At 50.0% G+C, this 25,495-nt stretch overlaps 1 protein-coding gene across 26 annotated transcripts in view; it reads right to left on the reverse strand.

The window, feature by feature from the left end:
• The window catches only part of ANK1 (ankyrin 1), a 188,497-nt gene that overhangs the window by 62,637 nt on the left and 100,365 nt on the right, over positions 1–25,495 (reverse strand). For 25 of the 26 annotated variants that reach the window (XR_014528650.1, XR_014528651.1, XR_014528652.1 and 22 more), the window contains exons 3-15: positions 18,766–18,864; positions 17,662–17,760; positions 15,296–15,394; positions 14,990–15,175; positions 14,647–14,745; positions 11,088–11,186; positions 8,123–8,221; positions 7,146–7,343; positions 6,958–7,056; positions 4,713–4,811; positions 2,499–2,597; positions 1,244–1,441; positions 505–603 (exon numbers count right to left, since the gene is read on the reverse strand). Coding sequence is in view for 23 of the 26 variants with exons in the window: in XM_083514102.1 (XP_083370228.1) it covers positions 505–603; positions 1,244–1,441; positions 2,499–2,597; positions 4,713–4,811; positions 6,958–7,056; positions 7,146–7,343; positions 8,123–8,221; positions 11,088–11,186; positions 14,647–14,745; positions 14,990–15,175; positions 15,296–15,394; positions 17,662–17,760; positions 18,766–18,864 (1,572 nt within the window). In the remaining 3 variants the exon portion in view is untranslated. The remainder of the gene's footprint in view (positions 1–504; positions 604–1,243; positions 1,442–2,498; positions 2,598–4,712; positions 4,812–6,957; positions 7,057–7,145; positions 7,344–8,122; positions 8,222–11,087; positions 11,187–14,646; positions 14,746–14,989; positions 15,176–15,295; positions 15,395–17,661; positions 17,761–18,765; positions 18,865–25,495) is intronic. The other variant, XM_083514120.1, reaches the window with a different exon arrangement.

A 25,495-nucleotide genomic window follows, 5' to 3' on the forward strand; every position in this document is an offset into this window, starting at 1 on the left:
CACGTGAATGGATGTTCAAAGGGGGTGTGGAAGGATATTGGTAGGGGAATCTGCTTATTGTACACGTCAGGGGTGTTTGTGAGAAGGGAAACTCAGACTTTGACCAATTTGAGAGACAGAAGACACTGAATTCTTCCTGCTGATTTTGGCATCCACACCAGTTTCTTTCTTGTTGGAATTGTCTGCATTTGGGCCTTCAATATTTCTCCTTTTAAATGCAGGTCTGGCTACGCTCAGCTTTCCCTTGCCTCTGTATCATGAAACCCAGGAGGACAGGATCACTTCCTCCCAAGTTTCCAAGTATTTCCCCTTTGTTGATCATTGGGGAGGGGATCACTGCAGTTGCTGATTCTGGACCACCAAGTGAAGCACCCAAAGACTCTTCAGAGAGCATATTGCCACCATCCCATCTTGGTACAACTAACATAAGACACACGTGACCATCGCCAGGTCTGAATTCCTCAGGGCCACTGCATCTCCCGCCAAGGCCCCCGACATACACACCTTCCCCGCTGCGTTGGGCTGGGCATTGTGCTCCAGCAGCACCTTGGCGACATCCACTTTCCCATATTTGGAAGCAACGTGCAGAGGGGTAAATCCTTTCTGGGGAGAAACAGGGAGCATCAGTGCCTGGCTGGGGTGGGAGAGGAAGACAACAGGTCAAGCAGGATCAGGGGGAGTGGGGTCAAGAAGGCCTCAGGGGGAGGCAACCCAGGCAGCAGTCCAGGTTTCTCTGCTCACTCCCTGCCCTACAGGCATCGCAACACCCACAGCACGCACAGGAGAGAGAGAGAGAGAGAGGAGACATCTAAAGCAGAAACAAGTGTTAACTAAGAATTTCAGCTTGGTCAATACTGTAGATGAGCATGTCAGATTTCCTGCCTCAGAGGCTGATCCCCGCCCCTCGAGGCACCCTGCCCTACTCCTGGCCTGGCCTGGCCATGAGGCTCTTCCATCACCCTCTGAGTTGAAAGAGGCGTCCCCTGCAGCTTCTTGTGCTCCACAACCCCAGAGCAGCATGTGGTAGCAGGACAGGCCCTTTAAACACTGTACACAGCACCTCGTGGGGGCAGAGTCACTGCCAAGTCAAGCCTCTGCCAGCCTTCCTAAGGCTTCAGGCAGCTCCAAGTCTTTGCTGAGGTGAGACCCTCCCAACCTGGGCTAGCAGCACCCACAGGGAGCTGTCTGGGGCCTTGCTTCAGCAGTTTGGAAGGAACATGACCCAGCGCCCCCGTTTCCCTACCTTGGTCATGACCGTCTGTGAAGCCTGCTTGTCCAGGAGGGCGCAGGCGCAGTCGAGGTGGCCCTCACGTGCTGTGATGTGCAGGGGCGTGTGCCCGGCTGTTGTGGACAGATTAGGGTCGGCGCCACTCTCCAGCAGCAGCTTCACCATTGTGCAGTGGCCAAGGCGGGCCGCACAGTGCAGGGGGGTCTGGTCATCCTACAATGGGGAAGAAGGACAAGACACTTCAGATGAAGACAACAGCACTCTGTCCTCAAAAGAAATGTGTATGCCTTTTTGTACTCGTTACTTGGTTCAACATCAGCACCACAAAGTTCAGAGCTGTTTGCATTTAGATTTGCATCTTATTCCAGGAAGGGAAAGTCCGTGTCATGATACCCTCTGAGCCTTCCGACCAGCAGTGGGAGGAAGAGACAATGCAATAGACCCTTTAGACACCACCACCCCGAAACACCCAGAGGTTGCTTCTCCCTCACTTGCAGAGAGCAAGGGACTATTAAAGGCGGGGAGACTGTATCCCCATGGGAAGATGGTGAGACAGTCTGATGATGGCTCCCAGGGAAAGGTGGCACCAGCAGGAGAACAGAGAAGACTCTTCTCCCTGGGCAGGGTGTCGCAGGGACAGGGATTGTCGCAAGCGTTCTCCTCCGCTGCTTAAAAGCTTGGCAGGGAGGCAGGAAGACTCACCAGAATAACTGCACTGTTTCTGTGCAGTCTTGAAGCCCTGTTCCTGATCTTGAACCCTGGGCCTGGGCCTTGATTCTGATCAAGATCCAAAGATCTACATGGGGATCTGCTGCCCCAGTGATCCGGCTGCCTGAGGTGGCCGCCTCGCTTTGCCTCATGGGTGAGCCAATCCTGGTTGCTACCCTTCTGCCTTATAAGAGCAGCTGGACCAGAGCCTGAGCTTGAAGCACTAGCCCACAATAATAAATGTTCAATTATTTACTTACAAGAAAGCGCACCTGTTGTCTAGGGCCAACCCTGAGGCAAGGTGAGGAGGCTGCACCAGGCAGCAGGATCCGCAGGGGCGGCAGATACAGCCTCTAAGGAATGCATTGCCCGCTGCTGCCACCGCCATGGTAGCAGCAACAGCTGCAGTGCCCTCCTTGTAGACTGGATCCGCCTTCTCCTCCGCAGCGCCCCCCCCATGCCACCTCCCCTCCGCCTCCATACAAGCAAGTGTGGGCCGCTCACGGGGACAGGAGTCTGGGTTGCAACTGCTGCTGGCCCAGAAAGACGAGGATGCTCTCACCTTGGCCTTGGCATTGACTTTGGCCTTGTTCTGCAGCAGGTACTTTGCCACTTCCGTGTGCCCAGCCCGGGCTGCCATATGTAGGGGGGTCTCCACCTTCTTTGGAAAGGGGGGAAAAAAGAGGTTGCATGGAATGTCATCTGTTTCGAAAGATCTCATTCGGTGACCATCTGATCAATCTCTATAAAAGCCAGTGGGGCTTGAGATTCTTGCACCCTGTACTATTCGTGCAGTGCAAACAAAGGCTTGACCGAAGCCCAAAGAGATGGGAGAACTTAATGCACACCCCCTGACCCCATTAAAAATCTCCCTGGTGGTAGAAAACAAGCACATCTTATTCCCTATAAATTCCCATAAATTAAAATTGCTATTGATGCAAAATGCCTTTTACTAAGGGTCCACAATCTAAGCATACACATTATTACAAATCATTTCATATCTGCAAAAATTATGATATATATACTTTAACACAACTTTGTTAATATATTCAGAATGTTTATCTGAGCATATACTGTTCTCATTTTGCCTAACTGTTGCATGTTTTATGTCTAAATATAATAAATAAAATTCAAATAGTAATAGTAGTAGTAATAATAATAATAATAATAATAATAATAATAATAATAATAATAGCTAGCACATAAAGATAAAGGCTAGGTAAGAGCTATCTCACTGCCCTGCTCCATTTCCACAAACCAGGGTGTTTTGAGGTGAGACAGAGCATTCAGATACGTTGTGTTCCACATGCAATTTGAGGTGGTGCAGTCTAAGGTAACCTCTGCGTCAAACACTAAAACCACATGGTTTCCCCCAAAGAATACTGGGAGCTGTAGTTTGTTATGGGTGCTGGGAACTGTAGCTCTGGGAGGGACAAGCTACAGTTCCCAGGATTCTTTGGGGGAAACCAGGATTCTTTGGGGGAAACCATGTGGTTTTAGTGTCTGACGCAGAGGTGCACCACTTCAAATTGCATGTGGAACACAACGTATCTGAATGCTCTGTCTCACCTCAAAACAAATTCTTTGGGAAAGTCGTGTGGTTTGAATGCACTGTGTGGGTGTGACCTAGGAAGGTTTAGGAACCTAGGAAGCTGCCTTATCCCCAAGAAGCCACTGGTCTCTCTTTCCCAGCATTGTCTCCCCTGGGTGTCAAAGACAGGTCTTTCCTAGTTCTACCTGGAGACACCAGGGACTGAACCCTTGTTTATACACACATCTTTCTGGGTGTGTAAATCAGATCCGAACCTGGCTTAGAAATTGCTCCGGCTTGGATTCTAAAGTCCTGGGGTGCAAATCTCCCCTCTCTTGGGGTTCAGCCCCTGAAGCCAGTGGCGCCATTTCTGATGGGAATAATGCCCTGCATGTCCAGAGGCCAAAGGGATTTGTAAAAAGAACCATTTCATTGTTCAAAACAAGAGGAACCTGGCAAAGAAGAACCGGAGAGCTGGCCAAATTCTCCCTGTCTCACCTCTACCCAGACGGAGGGCTCACCTAAGAGAATGTTTCTCTGTACAATTCTTTCAAGCCCCCCACACAGAAAACAAACTTGTCAAGGAAGACTGCTTTGTGTCCAGCAATATAAGGCTATTTTTAACAGAACATTTTATTTATTGAATTTATATACCGCCCTATAGCCGGAGGTCTCATTCCCTTATGAGAGCCCAAACCTGTAGCGGTGCAGTCGGGGCACAGATCTCCCTGCCACCCTCCCGCTTGGTTGGACTGTTGGATGAAGAACTGGGGGACCAGGACTCAAATCCCCACTCAGCCACCAAGCTGGCTGGGAGACCTGGAGCCAGTTGCAGTCGCTTAGACTAATCTACCTCACAGGGTTGTTGTGAGAGGAAGGAGAAGCATGCACGCCACCTTGAGCCCCTTGGAGGAAGGGGGGATATAAATGTCATCATTGTCATCACCTAAAAGACATCTGCACGTGTGCGAGGGGGGGGCGGGGCGAGGGCAAAGGAGCTGCCACCTCTTGCCCGCCCTACGGTATTCTGAGGAACCTCCTTCCACCCACCCTAACATTTGTTTTGTGCAACTCGGACTCTCCAGCGAAATGTTCCAGTCCCAAATCTCTGACAAATCCCCAGAGCCAAAGCTCTCAGGGTTGAGTCTTTGGCTATGAAAGCTTCAGCACAAATCCTGAGGGGTCCCCAGAAGCTGCAGGGGTCCATGTCTTCCCCACTTGCCCTCTGCGCTTCTCCCCACTCACCACGTTGGAAACATTGGGAGAGGCTCCTCGTTGCAGCAGGATCTTGACGATGGGGAGGTTCCCCATGAAGGAGGCCACGTGGAGAGGGGTCAGCCCAGACTGCGGACAGGAGAGAGGGAGCAAAGGGATGCAGGACGCTGTGCAGCGGAGACACGTGACACACACAGAACTCTGCCTCGTAACCCTTTTGCTACCCAGCCACGTACCCTCCAACATTCCTCTAATGAAAACGCCCGAAGGAAAAGTGGGACATTCCGGGATCAAATCAGAAACCGGGATGGCTCTGTGAATTTGGGACTGTTCTTGGAAAATAGGGACACTTGGAGAGTCTGCAATCAGCATCTTTGGATAACAATCCAAAAATATACATGAATTACTACATATCAGTTGACTGATCAACTAAAGATTTAGGCTGCAATTTATAAGAAATCCATCTTCTAGGAAGGCAGCACCTGCACTTTGGAACTCCCTGGCTAGTGACACCAGAGAGGCACCTTTGCTGTACTCTTTTCGGTGCCAGCTAAAAACATTTTTCTTTAAGCAAGCCTACCCAGATATGTAAAATGTTGACATGTGTTTAATCTGTTTTTAGCTTAGCATTGATTATTTCTGAAAAATGTTGTAAATAGTTGTGTGTATTGATAATTTCATTGTTTTATTCTTTCAGTAAACTGCTTTAAGGTTTATATAAAGTACAGAAAAGTTAACTAAATAAATAAATCATATACCCACTTACTGGGGAGTAAGTTCCATGGTATTCAATGGCACTTACTTCCCAGCAAGAATGCACAGGACTGCAGCTTTAGGACCCAAGCAGCCAAGAGCACCCTTGTCTCTAGTCTCAGGTTGTGCTATTGCAATCGGAGAACAAAAAAGAAAACATTGCCTTTCCATGGACCTTGTGCTAGAATGAGTCACCAGTAGTTGGGCAGCCTTGGTTCGGACACCAGCGTAGGAAGGCTAAATGCATCATTACAGATTCACTGAGCAGAGGTTGATCCATGGCTATTAGCCAGGACAACTGAATAGAATCTCCATGTCCAGAGGCCCCGGCAAAAAAGGAAAGAAAGCGAAAGGGCTGTGTCTGACACACACCCCTTCCCTGGTCTGCCTGTGGGCCTCCCAAAAGCATTTATTGGCTGCCCATTGTTGGAAGCAGGGTCTTGGACTAGACAGACCCTTGGCCCGGCCCAGCGCGTTCGTCCAGTATTCTCATTTACTTAAGGCATGAAAACCTCTGAAATGGCTTCTACAAGCCAAGCTAAATGGGACATTTAAATGAAACTGTTTCAGTTAAAAGGTAGATGATTAATCAACTGAAAATTCCAAAATCAGTCAGAACCCCTCCCCAAAAAAATCTCCACATAGCCACAAATGCCAAGAGATTTCTATTTGTCATGAGCCAAACTGAGTCAGAAGCAATAGGCTTGGAACCTCCATTTCCCCTCTCATGGATGGATGGGAGTCGGTTGGAAAAAAGAAAAAGAAAAGAAAATTCTGCCTAAGGCCACAAAAAAGCAATCAACCAAAATCTGTGGGTAGCCAAGAATACACCCCAATACATTCCAGGCATAATGTGATGAGTAAAAGGTGTGACGAATTGCTGAAAGGTATCTTTGAACTATTGCAGACTGTTTTTCTCTTGGCTAGATCAAGTTATTTCCAAGAGTTCCTTATATTAAATGCTAAAGGTCCTATGACTGTATCAAAACCAGGCCTGCCCCTCCCCTAAGCCAAACACAGCGACCCACAAGTTAGGGCATTTGATCTGCCAGTGCCTGGAGATGCTGGGCTTCAGACCAGAGGTGAGCTCTGGGGCTCATCATGAAAGATTGGCTGTGTTTGGCTTGGTGGGGAACATGTTGAGTGGTCTTCATCTAAATGGTGTTTTCCCTGAGGACAAATCCTACAAATTAATATTTGGGGGGTCCCCTTGGTGGCCCCCCTAACTTGCAAGGTCGTGCAAATTCAGAATTCACTAGGGCCACTTAGTGAAGTGGAAATGGTGGCACTTTTAGAGTTTGGCTCAGTGGCATCTACACTTCCCTTTTTGTGTCTAGGCCTCTGCCTGGCTTGGTGTCCTGGCAGGTGCCTAACCTTGCCGCCTCTGGATATCCGCCATGATGTTTGTCCTAATTAATCCAAATTAACAGAGAAGTCCAGAAAAACCCCATTGCATATGTGGCTGTGGTCACGTCAGTGTGCCTCACGGCTTCCCGTGCTGCACACATGGGGCACCAGGTACCTCGGTGACTGCATCAATGGAGGCTCCCGTCTTCAGCAAGAGCTCCATCACCCGGATGTGGTTCTTCTTGCAGGCGATGTGCAGAGGGGTGAAGCCATTCTGCAGGCACAGAGAAAAGGAGAGGCCCTTCAGCCTCCCTGGAAGAGAGACATGTGGCTCCCCCTCCTGCCACTTGCCCGCCCACTCACCAGCGCCCGAGCATTGGGCTTTGCCCCCTTTTCCAGCAGGACTTTGGCCACTCGGTGGTGGCCACAGTGGGCGGCCACGTGCAGCGGCGTCAGGTGGTCCAGCGTGATGTCGTCGATGTCAGCATTGTACTGCAGCAGAAGTCGCACACAGTCCAGGTGGTCTCCCTGGGAGGCCATGTGGATGGGGGACAAGCCGTTCTGTGACAAGGAAATGCAAGGTTAGAGCCTGGTGTGACCCGAGAAAGGAGACCCAGACCATCAAGGGTCTGGAAACCAAGCCTTCTGAGCAATGGTTGAGGGAGGTGGGTGTGTTTAGCCTGGAGAAGAGAAGACTGACAGCTGTCTTCAAATATCTGAAAGGCCGTCACACAGAAGATCTTGCATGCTTGTTTTCTGCTGCTCTAGAAGGTAGGACCTGAACCAACTGATTTAAATGACCACAAAGGGGATTCGGACAAAGCATTAGAAATAACTTTATGATGCTAAGAACTGTTCAACTGTGGAATAGACTCCCATGAGAGGTGGTGAACTCTGCTTCACTGGAGGTTTATAAGCAGAGGTTGGGTGGCCACTTGTCATTGATGCTTTAGTTGTGATTCCTGCATTGCAGGGGGTTGGGGATCCCTTCTACAATTCTATGATTCTATGATTTAAAGCAACCTTTTGCCACTTTAGCAGTCATGGTCTGTCCGTCCCCCACAAGAATCCTGATAACAACAGTTTGTAAAGGGTACAAACAGAGAGGCATTTCCCAGCACCCTTAGGAAACTACATTTCCCAGGATTCCTTGGAGAAAACCATGACTGTTAAAGTGGCATAAGAGTGCTTTAAATATGTGGTGTGGAGGTGGCCCCGGTAGCTGGGAAACAAGAGCCACAGTCCGATGCCAGGGTGGGTGTCAGCAAAGGGGAAAACCACTCTGTCTCTGGGGAACATGATTTTGCTTGCCCCACGGCTATTCCCCCACTGCCCATCACCTTGGTCTTTGCTTGGATGGGAGCACCGTGATCCAGCAGGATTTCCGCAATCCGCACATGCCCATTCCTGGAGGCGCAGTGCAGCGGTGTCAGCTCGTCCTGCAACAATGGGGAATAATCATAATCATAATCATAATCATTTATTATTTATACACCGCCCATCTGGCTGGGTCACTCTGGGCGGCTTCCAACAAAATATTAAAATAGAATGAGAGTCAGGGGTGCAAATCAGCAGCGAAAGAACCACATGCACCACCTTGAGTTGCTCGGAGAAAAGGTGATATTACCTCCCCTGGACAAACACCCAGAATTTTTTGAGGAAATTGAAAAATATGCAATACTTTTAAAAGCACTTTTACAGATCAAAAATCACATTATTACTTTAGGAACATAAAATGTATTATATATTACTTAGTTTGACATTAAATTATCTGGTATATTAAAAATACAGTGTATTGAGTTAGTCATTCCTTTTTATATTTTTGATTAGAAATGGATCTATAAGATGCTGAGCTGCAAGGAACCTTGCATGTCTTTCATTTTGCCAATTTATGAGCAGCAGGGAAAAATAATAAAAACAGATGAAACCGTCAACATTATGGTAAAAAAGAAAGAAAATTATTATGTATTCTGAAAACTATTATGGGTCATATTCAACTAAGTCCTACTTAGGGTACACCCGTTAGAATTAATGAACCTAAATTAGTCATATCTATTAATTTTAGCAGGTCTACTCTGACTAAGATGAGCGCTGAAGACCACCCAATGCCCTTTGTCTCTACTGGGCCAAGCAGACATCAAGCACTCATTCCTATAATGGCTCTGAAAACGGGGGGGGGGGGGCGGGGGCGAGACAAAACTCAGCGAATACTTCATGAAACTTACTCAGTCTCATTTTCTGAGTTATCACTATCAGTTTCTGCTTCTTCCTGTTGGGGGAAAAGTGAGGATTTTCCTCCCACCCACGTTCTGCGCTTGCACTTCTCATGCCTGGAGTTCTCACTAAGCTGCAGTGTAATTCTGAAGAAGTCCTTCTCATTAAACTCCTTTGCCAGGCTGCTTTGGAGTGGCTTCTCTTCAAGACACCTGTCCCTCTGTGGGTGAACATGAATTCATGCAGAGATGCAGCAGCTTCCTCCTCCATAGGCAACATTGGGGGAGTCACTGAGCCACACAAAAGGGAGAAGGAAGAGGACTCCAATTTCTCATTGTACATGAGAGCCACAAGGGGCTTTGCCCCGTCTGGGCTGCCTATATCCTCACGAGGAGGAGATCAAATCCAGAGCAGTGACTCTTGTGGGGAGGCCACGGACACCCTCTTCTGGGCCTGAATATGTCTGGCTTCTCCTGCGAGTCATTAGAAAGAAGGGGAAATGCCCAAAGGTGCTAAAAGGATTTCTGCACTACAATATGAGCATCATATTCGAGAGCTCTCCAAAGAGAGAAGAGAGTCGCTGGGGCTTCCGCAAGGAGCAGCCAAACTCCTGCCAGCAGCTCTTGAGGTTCACCTTTCTCTTTGGTCTGAAGATTGGTGCCCATGATGTCCTCATGTTTAGGTAAGTAATGTTGTGCGCACATTAATAAGGTAAAAGAGTACAAAGCAAAGGTGTTGGTAAGCATAATAGAGGAATTAAGTGTTATCTTGGGAGGGGGAGAGTGTGAGATTGGAACAGGGGTGCCAACTGCTGGGGGCCCAACCCTTTTGGGACCCCCAATATTTTGGAGGTGGGGCCACCCCCAATGTTCAAAAATGCTGGAGGAGGCCAAGCAGCTTCAGTGGCCTCCTCCTCCTCCTCCTCCTCCTCCTGCAGCAAAGGGGAAGCAGCCTCAACTGACGGCAGGAGGAGGAGGAGCTGCTGGCCATTGAGCGGCGCTGCCACTGGGTTTGGCTCTGCCCCTGGCTCCTCCTGACATCAGGATGTTGGGACGTCACACGCGTGGTGTTGACCCCTGCAGTCTCCCTGGCAAGTTGGCGCCTCTGGCTTGTGATGTTGATAGTGAGTGATGATTGGATGAGAGTTTGAAAGGGAGTTTGAATACTGATGAGAGGGTCTGTTTGGGAGTGTGTGGTTGCTGGAGGGAGAGTGTGGATGGTGGCAGGGTTAGTTTGATAGAATAAGGACTGCCTTGTTGTTCACCATTGTCTTAGAGAGGACAAAGAAACAAATAAGATAATACAAAACCGAACCTATAGGCTTCTGTTCGCTTAACGATCATAACACCCGTTTCTCCTTTCTGCTTTAATAAATGCTTGTAGTGTGCACTCATGCCCTTTGACTACGTCAGGAGACGTAGGAGATATTCAGGGGTAGCTCACCCTGGATCATGAGACTCTTCATCTCAGGGTGGTGGGTTTGAGCCCCACATTGGGCAAAGGATTCCTGCATTGCAGGGGGTTGGACTAGATGACTCTCGAGGTCCCTTCCAACTCTACAATTTTAATTCTTGAAAAAACATAGCATCTGTGTTGGCAGCAGAGAAAAGGAGGAGCTGTGGACCTCACAGAGGGCGAGAGGTGGTAAGGGGCAGCTGGGGAGGAGGGTGCAAAGACCACATAGCTGAAGGGGTGGTGGCCTGACAGGGCTGCCCTCCTTGTCTCCTTCCTGCCTCTCCTGATGCTAGGCCCTGTCTTGGTTGGAAGATTCAGAACAGACAAAAGAAATGACTTTTCTTCCATGCAGCACATAGTTAAACTGTGGAACTCCTTCCTACAGGAGGAAGTGATGGCCACCAACTTGGATGGCTTTCAAAGAAAATGAGGCCAAGTCATGGAGGGGGAGAGGGCTCTAGATGGCTACTAGCAGGATGGCTACTATGTTCTGCCTCCAAAGTTGGCGACAGCAAGGCTTATGGGAAGCAACCATAGGAGAGCATCAAATTGGCCCCTGGTTGGCCCCTGTGGTTGGCCCCTGTGAGAACAGGATACTGGATGAGAAGGGCCATTGGCCTGATCTTATGTCCCTACCTTGGTGCGGGTCTCGATGTGGGCTCCCCGGTCCAGCAGCAGGCGCACCATGATGATGTTGCCCCGGCGGGAGGCGATGTGCAGTGGGGTGATGCCATTCTGTGTTTGTGGAGAGAAGAGCAGAGGGAGCTGCCTCATACCCGGCCAGACCACGGGCTCATCTTGCCTAGCAATGGCTCTTCTGATGGGCCATGGCTTTCCGAGATCTCCAGCTGCTCAGTCCCAGTCAGGGACTGGACCCAGGAACTTCTACAAGCAAGCCAGCCCTCTCCTAGAAGCACATGTGGAGCCACTTCCAACCCGAGGGACCCTCTCCTTTCTGGACAACCTTCCCAAACACCAGTGGTGGGCGGGACCAGAGCATAGCTGTCAACGTTTCCCTTTTTTAAAGGGAAATTCCCTAACCTATTGGTATTGGGGGACTTCAACATCCATGCTGATGCCACTCCCTCCTCACAGGCTCTGGACCTGGTGTCTTCCATGGTGACACTAGGGCTCTCCCAGTTTGTTTTGGGCCCCACACATCAAGCAGGCCACACGCTGGATTTGATCTTTGGCGCCGGTATAGATGTGATCATGTCTCCTTCGATGAAGGTGCCATGGTCTGATCACTACGCTCTGAAAGCCAGGATTGACTTTCCACCCCCACCCTGCTTAGGTGGTAAGCCGATTTGGGCTCGCCCGCAGACGCTGATGGACCCTGATAGATTCCGTCAAGCCTTGCGGGACCTTGCTCCCCCTGGCGACTCATTGACTGAGCTGTTGAGGGCTGGAATATCCAGCTCCTGGCAGCCATCGATGAGATCGCACCTAAGCGCCCTCTGCGACCCCGCAGAAACCGGGCTCCCTGGTTTACCGAGGAGCTTCGGAAAATGAAGCGGGACCTCAGACAGCTAGAGCGAGTATGGCGGGGTGCCCGTGACGGAGCCTCAAGAACATCTTATAGGGTTTTTATGAAAACCTATGAGATGGCAGTGAAGGCCGCTAAGAAGTCTTACTTCTCGGCCTCCATTGCATCCGCTAGCTCTCGCCCGGCATGCCGACGTGGGGATCCAGGGCACAGTCCTTCAATGGCTGCGCTCGTTTCTCTCTGGTCAGGGACAGAGGGTGGCGCTTGGGGGGAAATTGTCATCGCGCCACTCCTTGGTGTGTGGAGTGCCTCAGGGTGCGATACTCTCCCTGATGCTTTTTAACATCTTTATGCGCCCCCTCGCCCAGCTTGTCCGGAGTTTTGGGCTGGGCTGCCATCAGTATGCTGATGACACCCAACTCTATCTGTTGATGGATGGCCATCCTGACTCGGCCCCAGACACACTGACCAGATGTTTGGAAGCTGTGGCTGGATGGTTACGTGGGAGCCGGTTGAAGTTAAATCCTTCGAAGACAGAGGTCCTCTGGCTGGGACGGGATGATATGGGATTGAGGGGGCAACTCCCATCTCTTGTGGGGGTGCAATTAGTGCCAGCACCGTCCGTTAAGAGTTTGGGTGTAATCTTCGATACCTCCCTCTCTATGGAGGCGCAGATTGCAGCTATAACAAAGGCGGCATTTTTTCATCTCCGCCAAGCTAAGCAGTTGGCCCCTTATCTCTCTCGCCCTGACCTAGCCACTGTGATCCACGTGACGGTCACCTCCAAACTGGATTATTGTAACTCGCTCTACGTGGGGCTGCCCTTGAGACTGACCCAGAAACTCCAGCGGGTGCAGAATGCCGCGGCGAGACTCCTTATGGGGTCTTCGCTGCGAGACCACATTCATCCGGTACTATACCAGCTGCACTGGCTCCCGGTAGCGTACAGGATCAGGTTTAAGGTGCTGGTTTTAACCTTTAAAGCCCTATACGGCCTAGGACCCTCGTACCTACAGGACCGCCTCTCCTGGTATGCCCAACAGAGGAACCTACGGTCTGCAACTAAAAACATCCTGAAGGTCCCAGACCTCAGAGAGGTTAGGCTGGTCTCAACTAGAGCCAGGGCTTTCTCGGCTGCAGCAACCAACATCAGTGCCACCTTTATAGAGCAGGCTGGTTTCTACACATCCTCACACTTTCCCCCACGTCCAGGCAGCCAAGAGGCATTAAAGGAGCTCAAGGACACTCAGTTGGTCAGACCATGGTGCTGATTACGCCAAGGCTGCAGGTTCGATCCCCATGTGGGACAGCTGCATATTCCTGCATTGCAGGGGGTTGGGCTAGATGATCCCATGGGTCCCTTCCAACCATAGCTGTCAACACATTCTAGCCAGGGAAAAACACTCACGGAGGGTGTCAGTCAGGGATGCTGAAGGGGGTGTGGCCTGGGGGAAAGGGTGTGGCCTTGGAAGACGGCCAGGCAGATGCTCCCTGGGATTGTGGTCCCAACCTCTGTTCTGTGTTGTTCCACCGTGCAGCAGTCGGTGGCTAATCAGATCAGGCACCGGAGTGCAGGGCTCCCTTTTGCACAGGTCTCTAAAGCCCCCCTGGGCGCGAGTGCCTCTTCAGCAAAGCTTGCCGGCAGCCAGGCTCCAGCCCGATCCCACCCGCACCACCAGCGCTCCAATTCTGCCACAAGCCTTACAAGCTGGCTGTGATCCTCAAGGACACCATGAAGCTAACTTAGCACTTGGTCAGCTCACTCCCAAGAAGCAATCTGGCTCCCTCACACGTCCATTGATCTTCAGACCCAGCAACTCATCTCACTGTATCTCCCTCGGCTGCCTCAAGGCTGTCTTGGGGAAAAGACCTGCGTCTTGCTCTTCTGACTCTTCAGTTAATGCTTATGGGACTTGAGTTTCTCCAGGCCTTCCCTCCTGTCCCACTGGACTGGCAGCCAGCTCTGCTACAGCCCCAGATGGGCATCCACCAGGGCCTGACAAGAGGTCCCTGATCTGCGCTGAGACCGAATGGACCCAGCCCCCGACCACGAGTGGCTGAAGGGCCCTCCGAGCCGAGTCCGAGACCCAGAACAAGCCCTAATCCTTTCTCCTCACTCCTGTCCTGCTTCTCAGGGACCGGTGAGAAATTGTGATGAAAGAGCCCAGAGGCGACTAAACAGGGCATGTGCACTAAGGGAGGGGGTCGGCCTCTTTCTCAAAGGGGGTCTTCTTTGCTGTCTCTGAAGCAGTGCAGGGGAAGGAGCACAGTGGAATGTTCCTCTGTACAAAAGCATTCCCTGAACATAGAAAAGGAGCATGTCAGGGTTCTAGCCTAACATCGCAGGCAGGTTGGCTTTCTATGTGCTAGGTTTTTTATTAAAAAAACCCCTCTTTTTTCATTTTTGTACAAAGCAGCATTCATTCATTCATGCAAGCCATCCCCTAGAACAGTCTGATGTGGCAGATAGGAAGCTGCCTTAAACAGAGTCAGTCCATTGATCCAGTCAGCTCAGTATTGTCTACACTGGCTGGCAGCAGCTCTCCAGGCTGTCAAAAAGGTGTCTCTTCCAGCCCTACCTGGAGATGCCAGGGATTGAGCTTGGGGCCTTCTGCGCTGAGCTGTGGCCCTTCCCTTCCCCTTCTGTAAGCACTGGGGCCACGTCAAGGGGCCTCCTGCAAGAGCCGGCAGAGGACTCCGGACACCCACCTGGGGAGTGAAATTGACGCTTGCGCCTCGGTTCAGTAGCAACTGGGCCACGTTGAGGTTCTCGTAGTGTGCAGCAATGTGCAGTGGGGTAAAACCAGTCTGTGGGAGAGAAGAGGGTGGGGAGACTCCAGGTGAATATAACGCCATGACCTATCTGCAAAACGGAGGAAGTACTTCAAAGCTGGCTCTTCTGCCAGCCCTTTTCTTTAGGCAAGATGCCGGTCTTGGGTGGCTAGCCCCATAAACTACCTTAGGAGGGATTGCACCTGGAAACTAAGCCTTGCTCAATCTAAGGCAGCCCCTCAAAGGCAGCCCTTGGCCCTTACTGGAACTCCCTGCCTACCTTGGACAGGACGTCCGCATTGGGGTCGTTCTGCAGGAGCACAGCCGCCGTCCGAGTGTCATCATTGCGTGCAGCTATGTGCAGTGCTGGCAGCCGCACTTTGCCCTTGGTCCCGTAGTTAATCAGGTGAGCCACCACATTTTCGTGGCCCTGCTGCAGAGCCACAGCCAGAGGTGTGAATCCATCCTGCCGTGGATCAGGGAGGGAGGAAGAGACACATAGTGAGCCAAGGGGTCCATGTCATCCCAAAGAAGCGCAAGGGCGGAGCATGGAGTGGGAACACCGGACAAAGGGGGAGCTACTCACTTCCGTGGCAACGTTTTGGTTGGCGCCATTCTCCAGCAGGAACTTGACCACTTCCAGGTGATTCTCCTGCGCTGCCATGTACAGAGGCGTAAAGCCTTTCTGCAAACACAGAATCAGAACCTGCACTGCCTGCTGCACAAAACAACGCCCACCAATCGCTGCTGATCACAGAACGGCAGGGAGGCACAAGGGGTGAAATGGATTGGCTTATGGGGCAAAGTTCAATAGAATCAATGGTCGCATAACATAACAGCAAAAAGCCTGTTTCTGAGTCCCAGCTCTTTGTCACATGGTGTGATGACCAATGGAAACCAGAGCGGTGCTATGCAGAGAGAAATAGGGTTGCTTATCAGCAGCTCCTGCTGAACTTTACAGGGAGAAGGCTGCAAACTGGGACAGAAAGTAGGGGCAAGGGGAACCTGCCCTTGCTTCTGCTTTTGGAAGTTTCATTTCTATGTCTGGAAAACTGCCACCGTCACTCTGGATGGTGAGACAGTGGGAAACCTGTCCTTGGAAGGCAAGGACCCCAAAGAGAAGAGAGCAATACAACTGATCTCTTTTCAAATAAACTAACACAAGGAACCTTCCCAGTGTGTGCCCTGGGCTAACTGGTATGGGGAGGTGGATTGGGTTAGGGGCATCATTTGGATTCTCCACTGTAGGCACCAAAATGCCTTGGGACCACCCATAAAATAACAGAAAAGGAGACGGTGTGGGGCTGGAGTAGGATTTAGGATGAGGGAGGGAGGGAAGGAAGGGAGGGAGGAAGGAAGGATTTGGAAAGAAGGTTATCAACGATGAAATTTTAAACAACAGTTCTGCATTTTTTATTCATTTCAGTTTCTACTCAAGATCCTGCTTAGCAAAGAATAATCTAGAAAGGAAACAAATAAACTGCTAGCCTAATGCAAATCTCAGTCTGTGCATATTAAAACCAAATGGTTGGAATTACCAGCTGTTTACTCACCTGCTTAGCAAAAGTATCGCCAGCATAAGCGGAGAGGCTGAGCATTAGCTCTAAAGCGCTCACAAAATGAGCATGGCTTCATGTTTATGCAACCAAAGGCAAGCACACTCAGTCTCCTTGCTTTGGGAAAATGACTCAAAAGTACAAATTGCAAACAGGATCAGAAGGATTTGGGGGAGGGGGAGGGGTCTGCTTGCTGATCTCAGCCAGAGTGACCGACAGCAGTGAGTCCTGAAAATAGAGAGCTTGCCCTCTAGGCCCCCTAAGCCTGTCATTCTGCATTCCACCCCCCCACCTTGCCTCAGTGCTTCCCTACCCAATTTCTCTCCAACTCCCTGGCATTTGTTTGACCTTCAGATACCTGCTTATGTAACTCAAAGACACAGCAGACTGCCACGGAGGGGCAGTGCCTCCCCAGGGCCAGCAGGGGGCTCCTGCGCCAGATGATGGTCCCTATTCCATCCAAACAGGCACAGAGACATGACGACCCACACTGCCCCCCCGCAGCTCTGGCGGAGCAGGTGACATGAGGATGGTTGGCTGCCTGGCAGAAAGAGAGTGACGCTGGCAGGGAGATAGCCGGGGACTGAAGCGGCTCAGAAGCATCTATGTGATGCACACAGAGGGACGCGAGAAAGAGACCTTGGCTGGCTTTGAATCTGCACGCTTCACCCAGCCCAGCCAGACTCAAGCAAAGCAATATTTACAATGCTGCAGGCTTGAAGTGGGCAGATTAATCAGCCAACTAACACCATTGGTGATTGGTTTGAAATAGACCCGGGGCCACAGTCTCTCTTGCAGGGACCACATAATGGTGGCAGGTAGGGTCAGGGAGGGGAAAGTGGGCAGAACGGGCAGAGCAACAGATGGAACTCATCTGTTTGGACAGTGGCAGACAGTCCAGCCGTGGCTTCACACCCTCCCGGAGCGCTTCTCTCTCACTTGGAAGGAGGACAGAGAGGGACGGATGCCGGCGGGTGTAGGAACCAGAGTACTGCACATCGACATTTGCTACTCTGCTTGCTTTTGCTGGGCTTCCCCCCCCCCCACCACCACCATTTGCTTGTGGCCCCTGAATGCTTATCCAGAAGGCAATGTGGCCCTTAGTCTGAAAAAGGTTCCCTAGCCCTGTTCAAGTATTACTACTACTACTACTACTACTACTACTACTATTTAAAAACAACAATAAGGCACACAGCTTGAGTCTGGCAAAGGACTGCTGGATCATGTAGAATCGGTTTCCTTGTGCGCCCAATACTCTCTGCCCCCTGCTTGTTAAGGGGCCTGGCCCACTCCTGGTCTTTTCCCGCAGAGCCTTCAAAGCCCTGAAGCTCCAGAGCCTCCCAGCTCCTTGCCCAGGCGAGGCCACTGCAGGGAGAGAGAGAGGCAGGCAACTTACCTGGGACTGTGCATTGACATTTGCCCCAAAGTTCACCAGCTCCCTCACCACGTCCTCTTGTCCTGCCAAGGCAGCGATGTGCAAGGCCGTGTTCCCTTTCTGAAAAAGCCAGATGGAAGAAAAGGGTCAAGCAGGGTACAAATTGCAAGCAGTCTAGAAAAAAACACCTTTAAAAACAAACAAACAAACCCACCCCTATGGGGTATTTCTCAAATACATTGAGAAAACAGCAGAAAACCACACACACACCCAAGTTGGGTAGTGTATCACTAGCGTATTTTGTTCTTGTTGACATCCATCTGTCTCGAGATACAATGGAGTATGCCTCTGGGGGTGAAGTCAAACCGCTGTGCTAGTAGCACCAAAGTGACCTCCCCAGGGAGCAAACCTGGGCTGCCCAGGCCTGCTGATGTGGTCCAAAGGAGAGCAGAGCAATTCCTTTGACACCAGCTTGGCTGCAGGAGTTGCCAGAAGGAGGTGTACAAGGCGCCATCTAACCCTCTTAGGGACCACTCCAGATTTGTGTAGGGTTTAGTCCTTAGCCTTTTCTTCTTCTGAATAAGCGTCTCCACCTCCATTGTTCAATTCTATGAATATGTGACAACAGAGTCAGCTGAGCTGGCGGATAGCCACTCTTTAACCCACCCCAATTAACCACACAGTTAGGGTCTGCTAATGATCATAAGTGAAGTGTCCACAATTGCTAGGGTCCTGCAGTCTAAATCAGGCTTGTGGGTAGACTTCAGGCTGGTGGGATTTACTTTGAATCAAACAAGACATGGTGTTAATTATGAGAAAGCAATCAACATGCACTTAAAAACAAAAAAAGCAGGATTGGAACTGTGCAATGTTTAAACCTTTCTCTCTGTTGTATTTCCAGCAGAAATCCTTTCCCCCGGGGCAGCAAAGAGCAACTTTGTGGGGAGATTTTGTTTGGTCTCTATAAAGGATATATATAAGGGATTCTAGATCAGGAGAGGCTCATTTGCTGGTCTCAGCAACCATGAGAGCTCTTCTTGTTGGTTGCAGGCCACCTTTGTCTGCCTCCAACCTCAGTTTCAAAAGAGCCATTCCCACCCCAACCTGGGGGGGGGGGGGGCTTACCTTGGTGGTGGTTTCCAAAATTATTTCCTTGTGCAGCAACTCCGCCACCATCTTCACATGTCCCTCCTTGGAGGCCAGGTGCAAAGCATTCAACCCATTCTGGAAAGAGGAGAGACTCCATGAGACCAGGGCCGGAAGTGAGCTTGCTCGCTCTTCACTGGCCCTGCCTTGCAACCAGTTCAAATTCAGCCAGGGCAGGGGTTCAGTGGTTCAACCCAGAGTGTTGGGGAGAGGGGCAACTGTTCCATACACACCACATGCTTCATCAAGGGGAGCACTGCAGGTGTCCTGCAACATTTCTGGTGTGTGTGTGATCTCTTTATTATATTTCTGCCACATGAATATATCATAGAATCATAGAGTTGGAATAGACCACAAGGGCCATCGAGTCCAACCCCCTGCCAAGCAGGAAACACCATCAGAGCACTCCTGACATATGGTTGACATATATAATTATGCAGGATCAATCTAAAATATAAAGTTGAAAACATCAAGGAATAGGAATTACACCTAGTAATGCTGAGGTATAAGAAGACAGAAAAGGCAACCATTTTCAGCTTAAAAGAATAATTTTGGTTTGTCATTTGTTCATGACAAACAGCACATTGTTGTTGTTGCTGCTGCTGCTGTCATTATATCATTTCATCTTGTCAATTCAAGTTTGCTACTAGTCACAGCTGTTAATCCTACTAACTACAGGTAGAAGAAATTCCACAGTAATGGTTCTGGACTAAGCTTTTAGCAGGACAGGTCATTGATTCGTCTTCCAACTGGGTCCCAACAATGGCACCAATAAAGTCTCCAAGTTTCTTCTGGCCATGTTTTGCATGTGCACGCACACACTCAATTTATTTGTTTAACTCTACCAATTGTGAAGGTAGAGTTTCTAAGGATATCCTGGCACTGAGAATAACAGCGCAGAGTTAAACTGCCACAGGAGGAAGCAGTGGCACCAACTAGGACAACTTCATGGAGGACAAGGCTCTCAGTGGCTCCTGGCCAGGATGGCTGTGCTCTGCTTCCACACCTGGAGGCAGCCATGCTTCTGAATCCCAGTTGACAGGAGGGGAGAGGGCTCTTGTGCTCGAATCCTGCCTGTGGGCTTCCTGCAGGATGCTGGCTTAGATGGGCCATTGGCCTGATCCTGCCAGAACCTTTTCCCACTCTACAATATCCTTTCTGAGGTGAGGCAACCAGAGCTGGGCAAAGGCTGAATCAGTCTGAGTCCATGCGCAGAACCAGCCAGCATGGCTCCACCTTGCTAGCCCCCCTGCTGCCCCCCGAGCAAGAGTCCACCAGAGCAAGTGAGCAGAGTCCCCTCACCACCTTTCCAAGCACAACAGAGAGACCCTGGAAAAGCGGCCAGGTGAAAGGGGAGACATTTGAAACTCCTATGCACAGGTTGGCGGGGCATCACCTCTAGACCATCAGTATTTCACAGGAGGAATCCAAGGGTGTACTTTAGGTCTGTGCAACTGAAGTGGATGAAAGCTAGTCTGTCACGCTGGCACAACAAAACCATTTAACAGCAACAGCAACAACCTGTTGGGATGAATGAATGGTTAAGAGGGAAAGTGTGGGATGAATGAATGATGTGGAAACACGCTGGAAACAAATCAGCATGAATTTGGGAGGAAAGTTCATGGCTGTATAACCCCCCTGCAAGCAAATCAGAATGAATGCTCAATAAAGTCTGAGCTCTGCATAAGCTTTGTGCAAGCGAATCAGTGTACCTGCTCCGTCAATAGGTCATCTGGAGGATAAGCCCAAAGTAACACCACATCCACTCCAGACATTGTAAAGCAGTATTGTACTGGTTTAAGCAGCCGTGGCCCCCCCCCCCGAATCCTGGGGACCACAGGGAGAGTTGATAGGAAGCCCTTATGCCCCTATAGGTAGGGCTACAGTTCTCAGAGTGGTTTAACAATCAATCTCTTTTCCCAGGGAACTTTGGGAATCGTAGCTCTGTAAGGGGAATTAGAGTTTCCAAACAATTCTCAGCACCCTTTAACAAACCAGAGTTCCCAGAATTATTATTTGGGGGGGGGGACCACGACTTTTTAAATGGGTATCATAGTGCTTTAAATGTATGCACTATGTGTGGCCCAAGACTGATGGCCATCCTACTGGTCCCTAAACCCACACAGGTAAAAAACATCTTTGCCTTGAAGCCCCAAACTCCCTGCAAGTGGACACAGGCTCCCCCCACCCACCCCAAACCATGTGGATTCTTCCTTCCTTTTCAGCTAGGCACCACATTGGCATCCCAGGGCAATCCGAGGTCTCTTTCTCTTTGCTGCTGGGCATCTAAAGTGGCACATGACAGATGAAAGATGCAGGTCCTCTGAGAATGGTGGTGATGGAATCGAGGTTGGTGCAGATGGTGATGGTGATCAGATGGTAGGTTAAGAGGCCGTGCTCAGTTTTGTGTGAGAATACAAGGCTTGTGGGCTAGGTCTGACCACACGCATCCCTCTTTTATCTCATACAGGACATGTGAGGTTGGACCTTGACCACAAGTGTGATATTCCCCAGGGTGGAAAGGCAGGTGCGCTATCAGACCATGAGAGGCCAGCAGTGGACGGGCACCTGGGTCTTCACTTAACAAGCTCCAGAATTTGTCATGACTGGTAGATGATCAGTCCCAGAGCAGATGCCATTTGACCGAGAATCAGGCAGTGTACCCCCCCCCCCCATGCCCATTCGACTCAGGGGGCTTGCTCACCAATTTTCACCGGTGGTTCATCCCAGAAAGCCACATTTCCATTTATTCAATTCCTTAATAAGACTATAGATGGCCAACTTATATAAAACCCAATAGAATAATTAAAACATCATAAAATTACAATATCACAAATGACAGAGCAAAAGACCAGCACTGAATTTTATTTATCTAAAAATTATTGGCAAAACAAAATCATTCTGAACAGGTAATGAAATATCAGAATTGTTTGAATTCAGCTGGAGCAGCATTTCAAAATACTGGTGCCAGTACTATGCTAAAAATCTTAGTTTGTGTAGACACCAAGGGCTTCTACTTTCCCCATTCCTAGAAAAAGCACAAGTCTGGGCGGTTTCCCCCTTGCCCCACTCCTTTTGTAGGGAAAACCCGCTCCTCAGTGCTAAATCAGAGCAAACGTCAATCTGGAGAAAACCCAAATTGCCATTTGCTCCAATAGGGCGTCGAAGAGCAGTTTCCCTCTAGAGAAAGCAGTGAGACCAGAGGGAGTATAGATCAGCCCTAAATGAATAGGACCATGGGGAAGTCAGGAGGGCTCCTCCAGATTATTGCAGCTGATCTGGGTTTAAGGAATGAGACAACCCTTCAGGTGAGCAGTTTGGGGCTTTGTCCACTGGCAGCTACACGTTGAACTTGGTTCAGTAAGATACAGGCAGCCAGTGCAGAACTTAGATGTTTAGTTTCAGGACTCAGATGCAATGCGGTTCTGGACACAGAATATTATTACTAGTGTAAGAGTATAGCAAGAGCCTGCAGGGTCAGGCCAGGAGTCCCTCTTGTCCACTAGCCTCACAGTGGCCAAGCAGATGCCTCCGTGGGAAGCCCACTAGCAGGACTGAGCCCAAGAGGCCTCTCCTCTCCTGGGGCTCCAGCAACTGGCATTCAGAAGCATCTCTGCAGCATCCAACTGGGGCCCCTGATAGGCTTCTCCTCCACAATCTGTCCAGTCTTCTTTCAAAGCCACTGTTGGTGGCCATCCCTGCCCTTACCTTAACTATGTGCCATGTGACGTACTTTACTTTATCTGTCCCGAATATCCCAACGTTCAGCTTCATTGGATGTCTACATTATTATTTATTAAATGCCAAGATTCCAGTCATTGTAAAAGGGACGGGTGGATGAAATAGTAGAGGAGCTGACAGGCCAAGGACCCAGGTTTAGTGGCTCAAGCACAGTTGCCTTGTGTGGCTAGTGCAATGTCTCTTTTCCCCCTGGCGCCGTTGGGCCCGTCCTCTCACTTAAAAGTTAGAGTGCGCACCCAACTCACAGAACACCAGTCCCACAAATCCCCACAGACTACCTCAGATTATCTGGTAGGGGACTTGCGTGAGGTAAACTTAATAATTAGGAGTCTCAGACAGGATTTGTACAAATAAACAATAATGATTTTATTTAACAAGGAAGTTTATGACACAAGTGAATAAAATTTAGGATACTTCAGTTTACAATGTTATTTCACTTCAAGGTTTTCTCAGTTGTTTCACACTTAATACTTTGGTTCTTAACAAGGTGGTACTTTCTGTCAGTTAGACACCCCTTAGACAGTTCTCCAAGTAATAGACCCAAGGTTCCACTGGTTTGGGAGTCTTCTCTCCCCTCCTGACTGGAATGAGACCGAAGTCGATGGTCTCTTTCCAGCTTCTACTTCTCCTGGCTCAGCCTGGCTTTACTCTCTGCTTGGCAGGGGGTTGGACTCAATGGCCCTTGTGGTCTCTTCCAACTCTATGATTCTATGACACCACACACTGTCCTTCACCCTAAGCTCAGAGACTCCTTTCTCTAGCTTGTGGTATCTTCCTCAGAGTGGATGTTTCTACCCAGAACCAACTCCCTCTCCTCTCCCTCCTCTCTCTCTGCCTATCTATCCTCCCAGCCAAAGCTTCCTCCCTCCAAAACTCACTCCCTGTCTCTCCTTTTCAACTCCCCCTCCTGGAACCTCGGCCAATCAGAGGCTGCCATACATTAACCCTTTTCTGACATGGGGAAGAGAAAAAGAAAATACTTGGGGACCCAACCTGCCCCAGCAAAAACAAACTTTTCCGTTGCAGCTAGCAGTGCAGAAATACTTCAAAATCCACAGCAGAGGTGGAGATGCCTTTATTAGGACCAACCAAAATGGCACAAAATAGCAAGCCAGCTTTTAGGTTCTCCAGGACACTTAATTTATGGTTACCAGGTGTCCCTGTTTCCCAATGACAGTCCCCAGATTTACAAATCTGTCCCCGGACAAAATCCGTCCCCGGAATGACCCCGGGTTTATATTTTAAGTGCTGTAGATTTATTAGTATGGAATGAATGTTGCATGATTGGTTCAATGGCACAAGACACATCGTATGGGGACTTCCGGCGAGGCAAAATGGTGGGCATCACGCAGCGGAGCAGCTCCTGAAGCCAGCCAGAGCCAACTGCGCCACCATGCTGGCTCCAGGCTGCTGAGGCTGCCGCTGCCGTTGCCAAGGGGAAACTGGGGACACCCAGTGCATCAACTGGGGGAACTGCTGACCACCACCCCCACGACCCAAATCGAGCCGGGAGTGAGAGTGCCCAGCCACCCAGGAAAACCCCGGAGCTGACGCAGGGAGAAGGAGGAGAGGAGAAGGAAGAGAGAGAAAGAGGAAGGAGGGAAAAAAGGGGAGCCACCGCCGCAGAGGAGCAGAAGTAGGAGAGCACCGGGAGGGCAAGGACACGTAGCCAAGCCCAGGCCCTCACTGAGCCTACTCCACGGCGGCTAGCGCTCCAAGAGAGCAGGCCGGGGCCCAGAGGAAGGCTGCGTGACAGAGGAGACTACAGAAGAGAAGGTATTACTTTTTAAAAAATAAAACTTTTTTCAATAACTTTTTTTTCTCTTAAAAAGAAAAGTGTCCCCGGATTCTTTGAAAAAAATTTGGTAACCTTATCTTAATCAGACAGGAAGTGAAGCAAAGCAGACAGTGGGGGCAGGGGGGAGTAACGTGGGGAGAGAGAAAAAGCTGGCTTGGGGGTGAAGTCTCCCCTCTGACACCACCCTTTTTTGTGTAGCAATCCAGAGTAAATTATGTAGAAGAGGAAGATTGCTGAATAAGTCATTGGGAAGAAAGCATAAGGAAATGAAAAACTAGCACAGTTGCATCGTTTAAGGTTTCAGATCACGGCTTTTCCTGGAGAGGATGTGGGGTCTTGGTGCTGAATTTTGATTTCCCAGACAATCTACACGTATAAACTGTTAATGCCACTGCCTATCTCTCACTGAAGACAAACTTCTAGCATCTGGTAGCAACCCCTCCTTGCCCCAAATTTCTACCACTCCACCTCATGAATGAAACTTCCTGAACAGGGAGGGGGGCTCAGTCTGACACACAACTCACCCTGCGATGTGGGAGCACCTCAGGGCAGAAGGCCTCGCCTGTGGCCTGGAAGGGGCACTCAAGGGCAGGAAAAGCTTCCTCTATGGCTTAGACAAACAGCCCCTCAACATGGGAGCCACACTGAAACCAAGGCCTGGCTCTATTAGGTCCTTTCAGGCTCTATTAGGTCCTTTCAGGTCAAGGAATAAGCGAAACATTCTGGAAGAGCGCCTAAGGCAACAGGAAGCTGAGGTCCGTGTTTGGGAATAGATCAATAAAATGAAATCAGCGGCAGGGCATTTGCTAGCTCTTAGCAGCTGCAGCCGCAGCACCACTGAGCCAGCTGTGATGGCTCCCTTGGCTTCCTCCCGAAAAGAAGCTGTACTCACACCCAACATGCCTAGAAATTAAGGCCGAAACAGAAGAGATCGTTGGCGCTGCAACATACAACCCCCCTAACAGGGGCTACCCCACAACTATGTGCTGTATCCAAGACTGCGGGGAGAAATGTTTCCCATGTTGCCTTCTGACCAGGGGCCAAAGAAAGGCTCTTCTGGGTGCCCTTGTTCCTCAAAGAACTGTTTCAGTTTCTTACAAAGTCCCAGCTGATGCCTTGCTCCAGAGGCAGACTTTGGTAAGGTAATCTTTCATAATATGGCACCCTGAG

The sequence above is a fragment of the Podarcis liolepis genome, assembly GCF_965112155.1.
Source record: "Podarcis liolepis genome assembly, chromosome: 7".
In the NCBI taxonomy this organism is placed as follows: domain Eukaryota; kingdom Metazoa; phylum Chordata; class Lepidosauria; order Squamata; family Lacertidae; genus Podarcis; species Podarcis liolepis.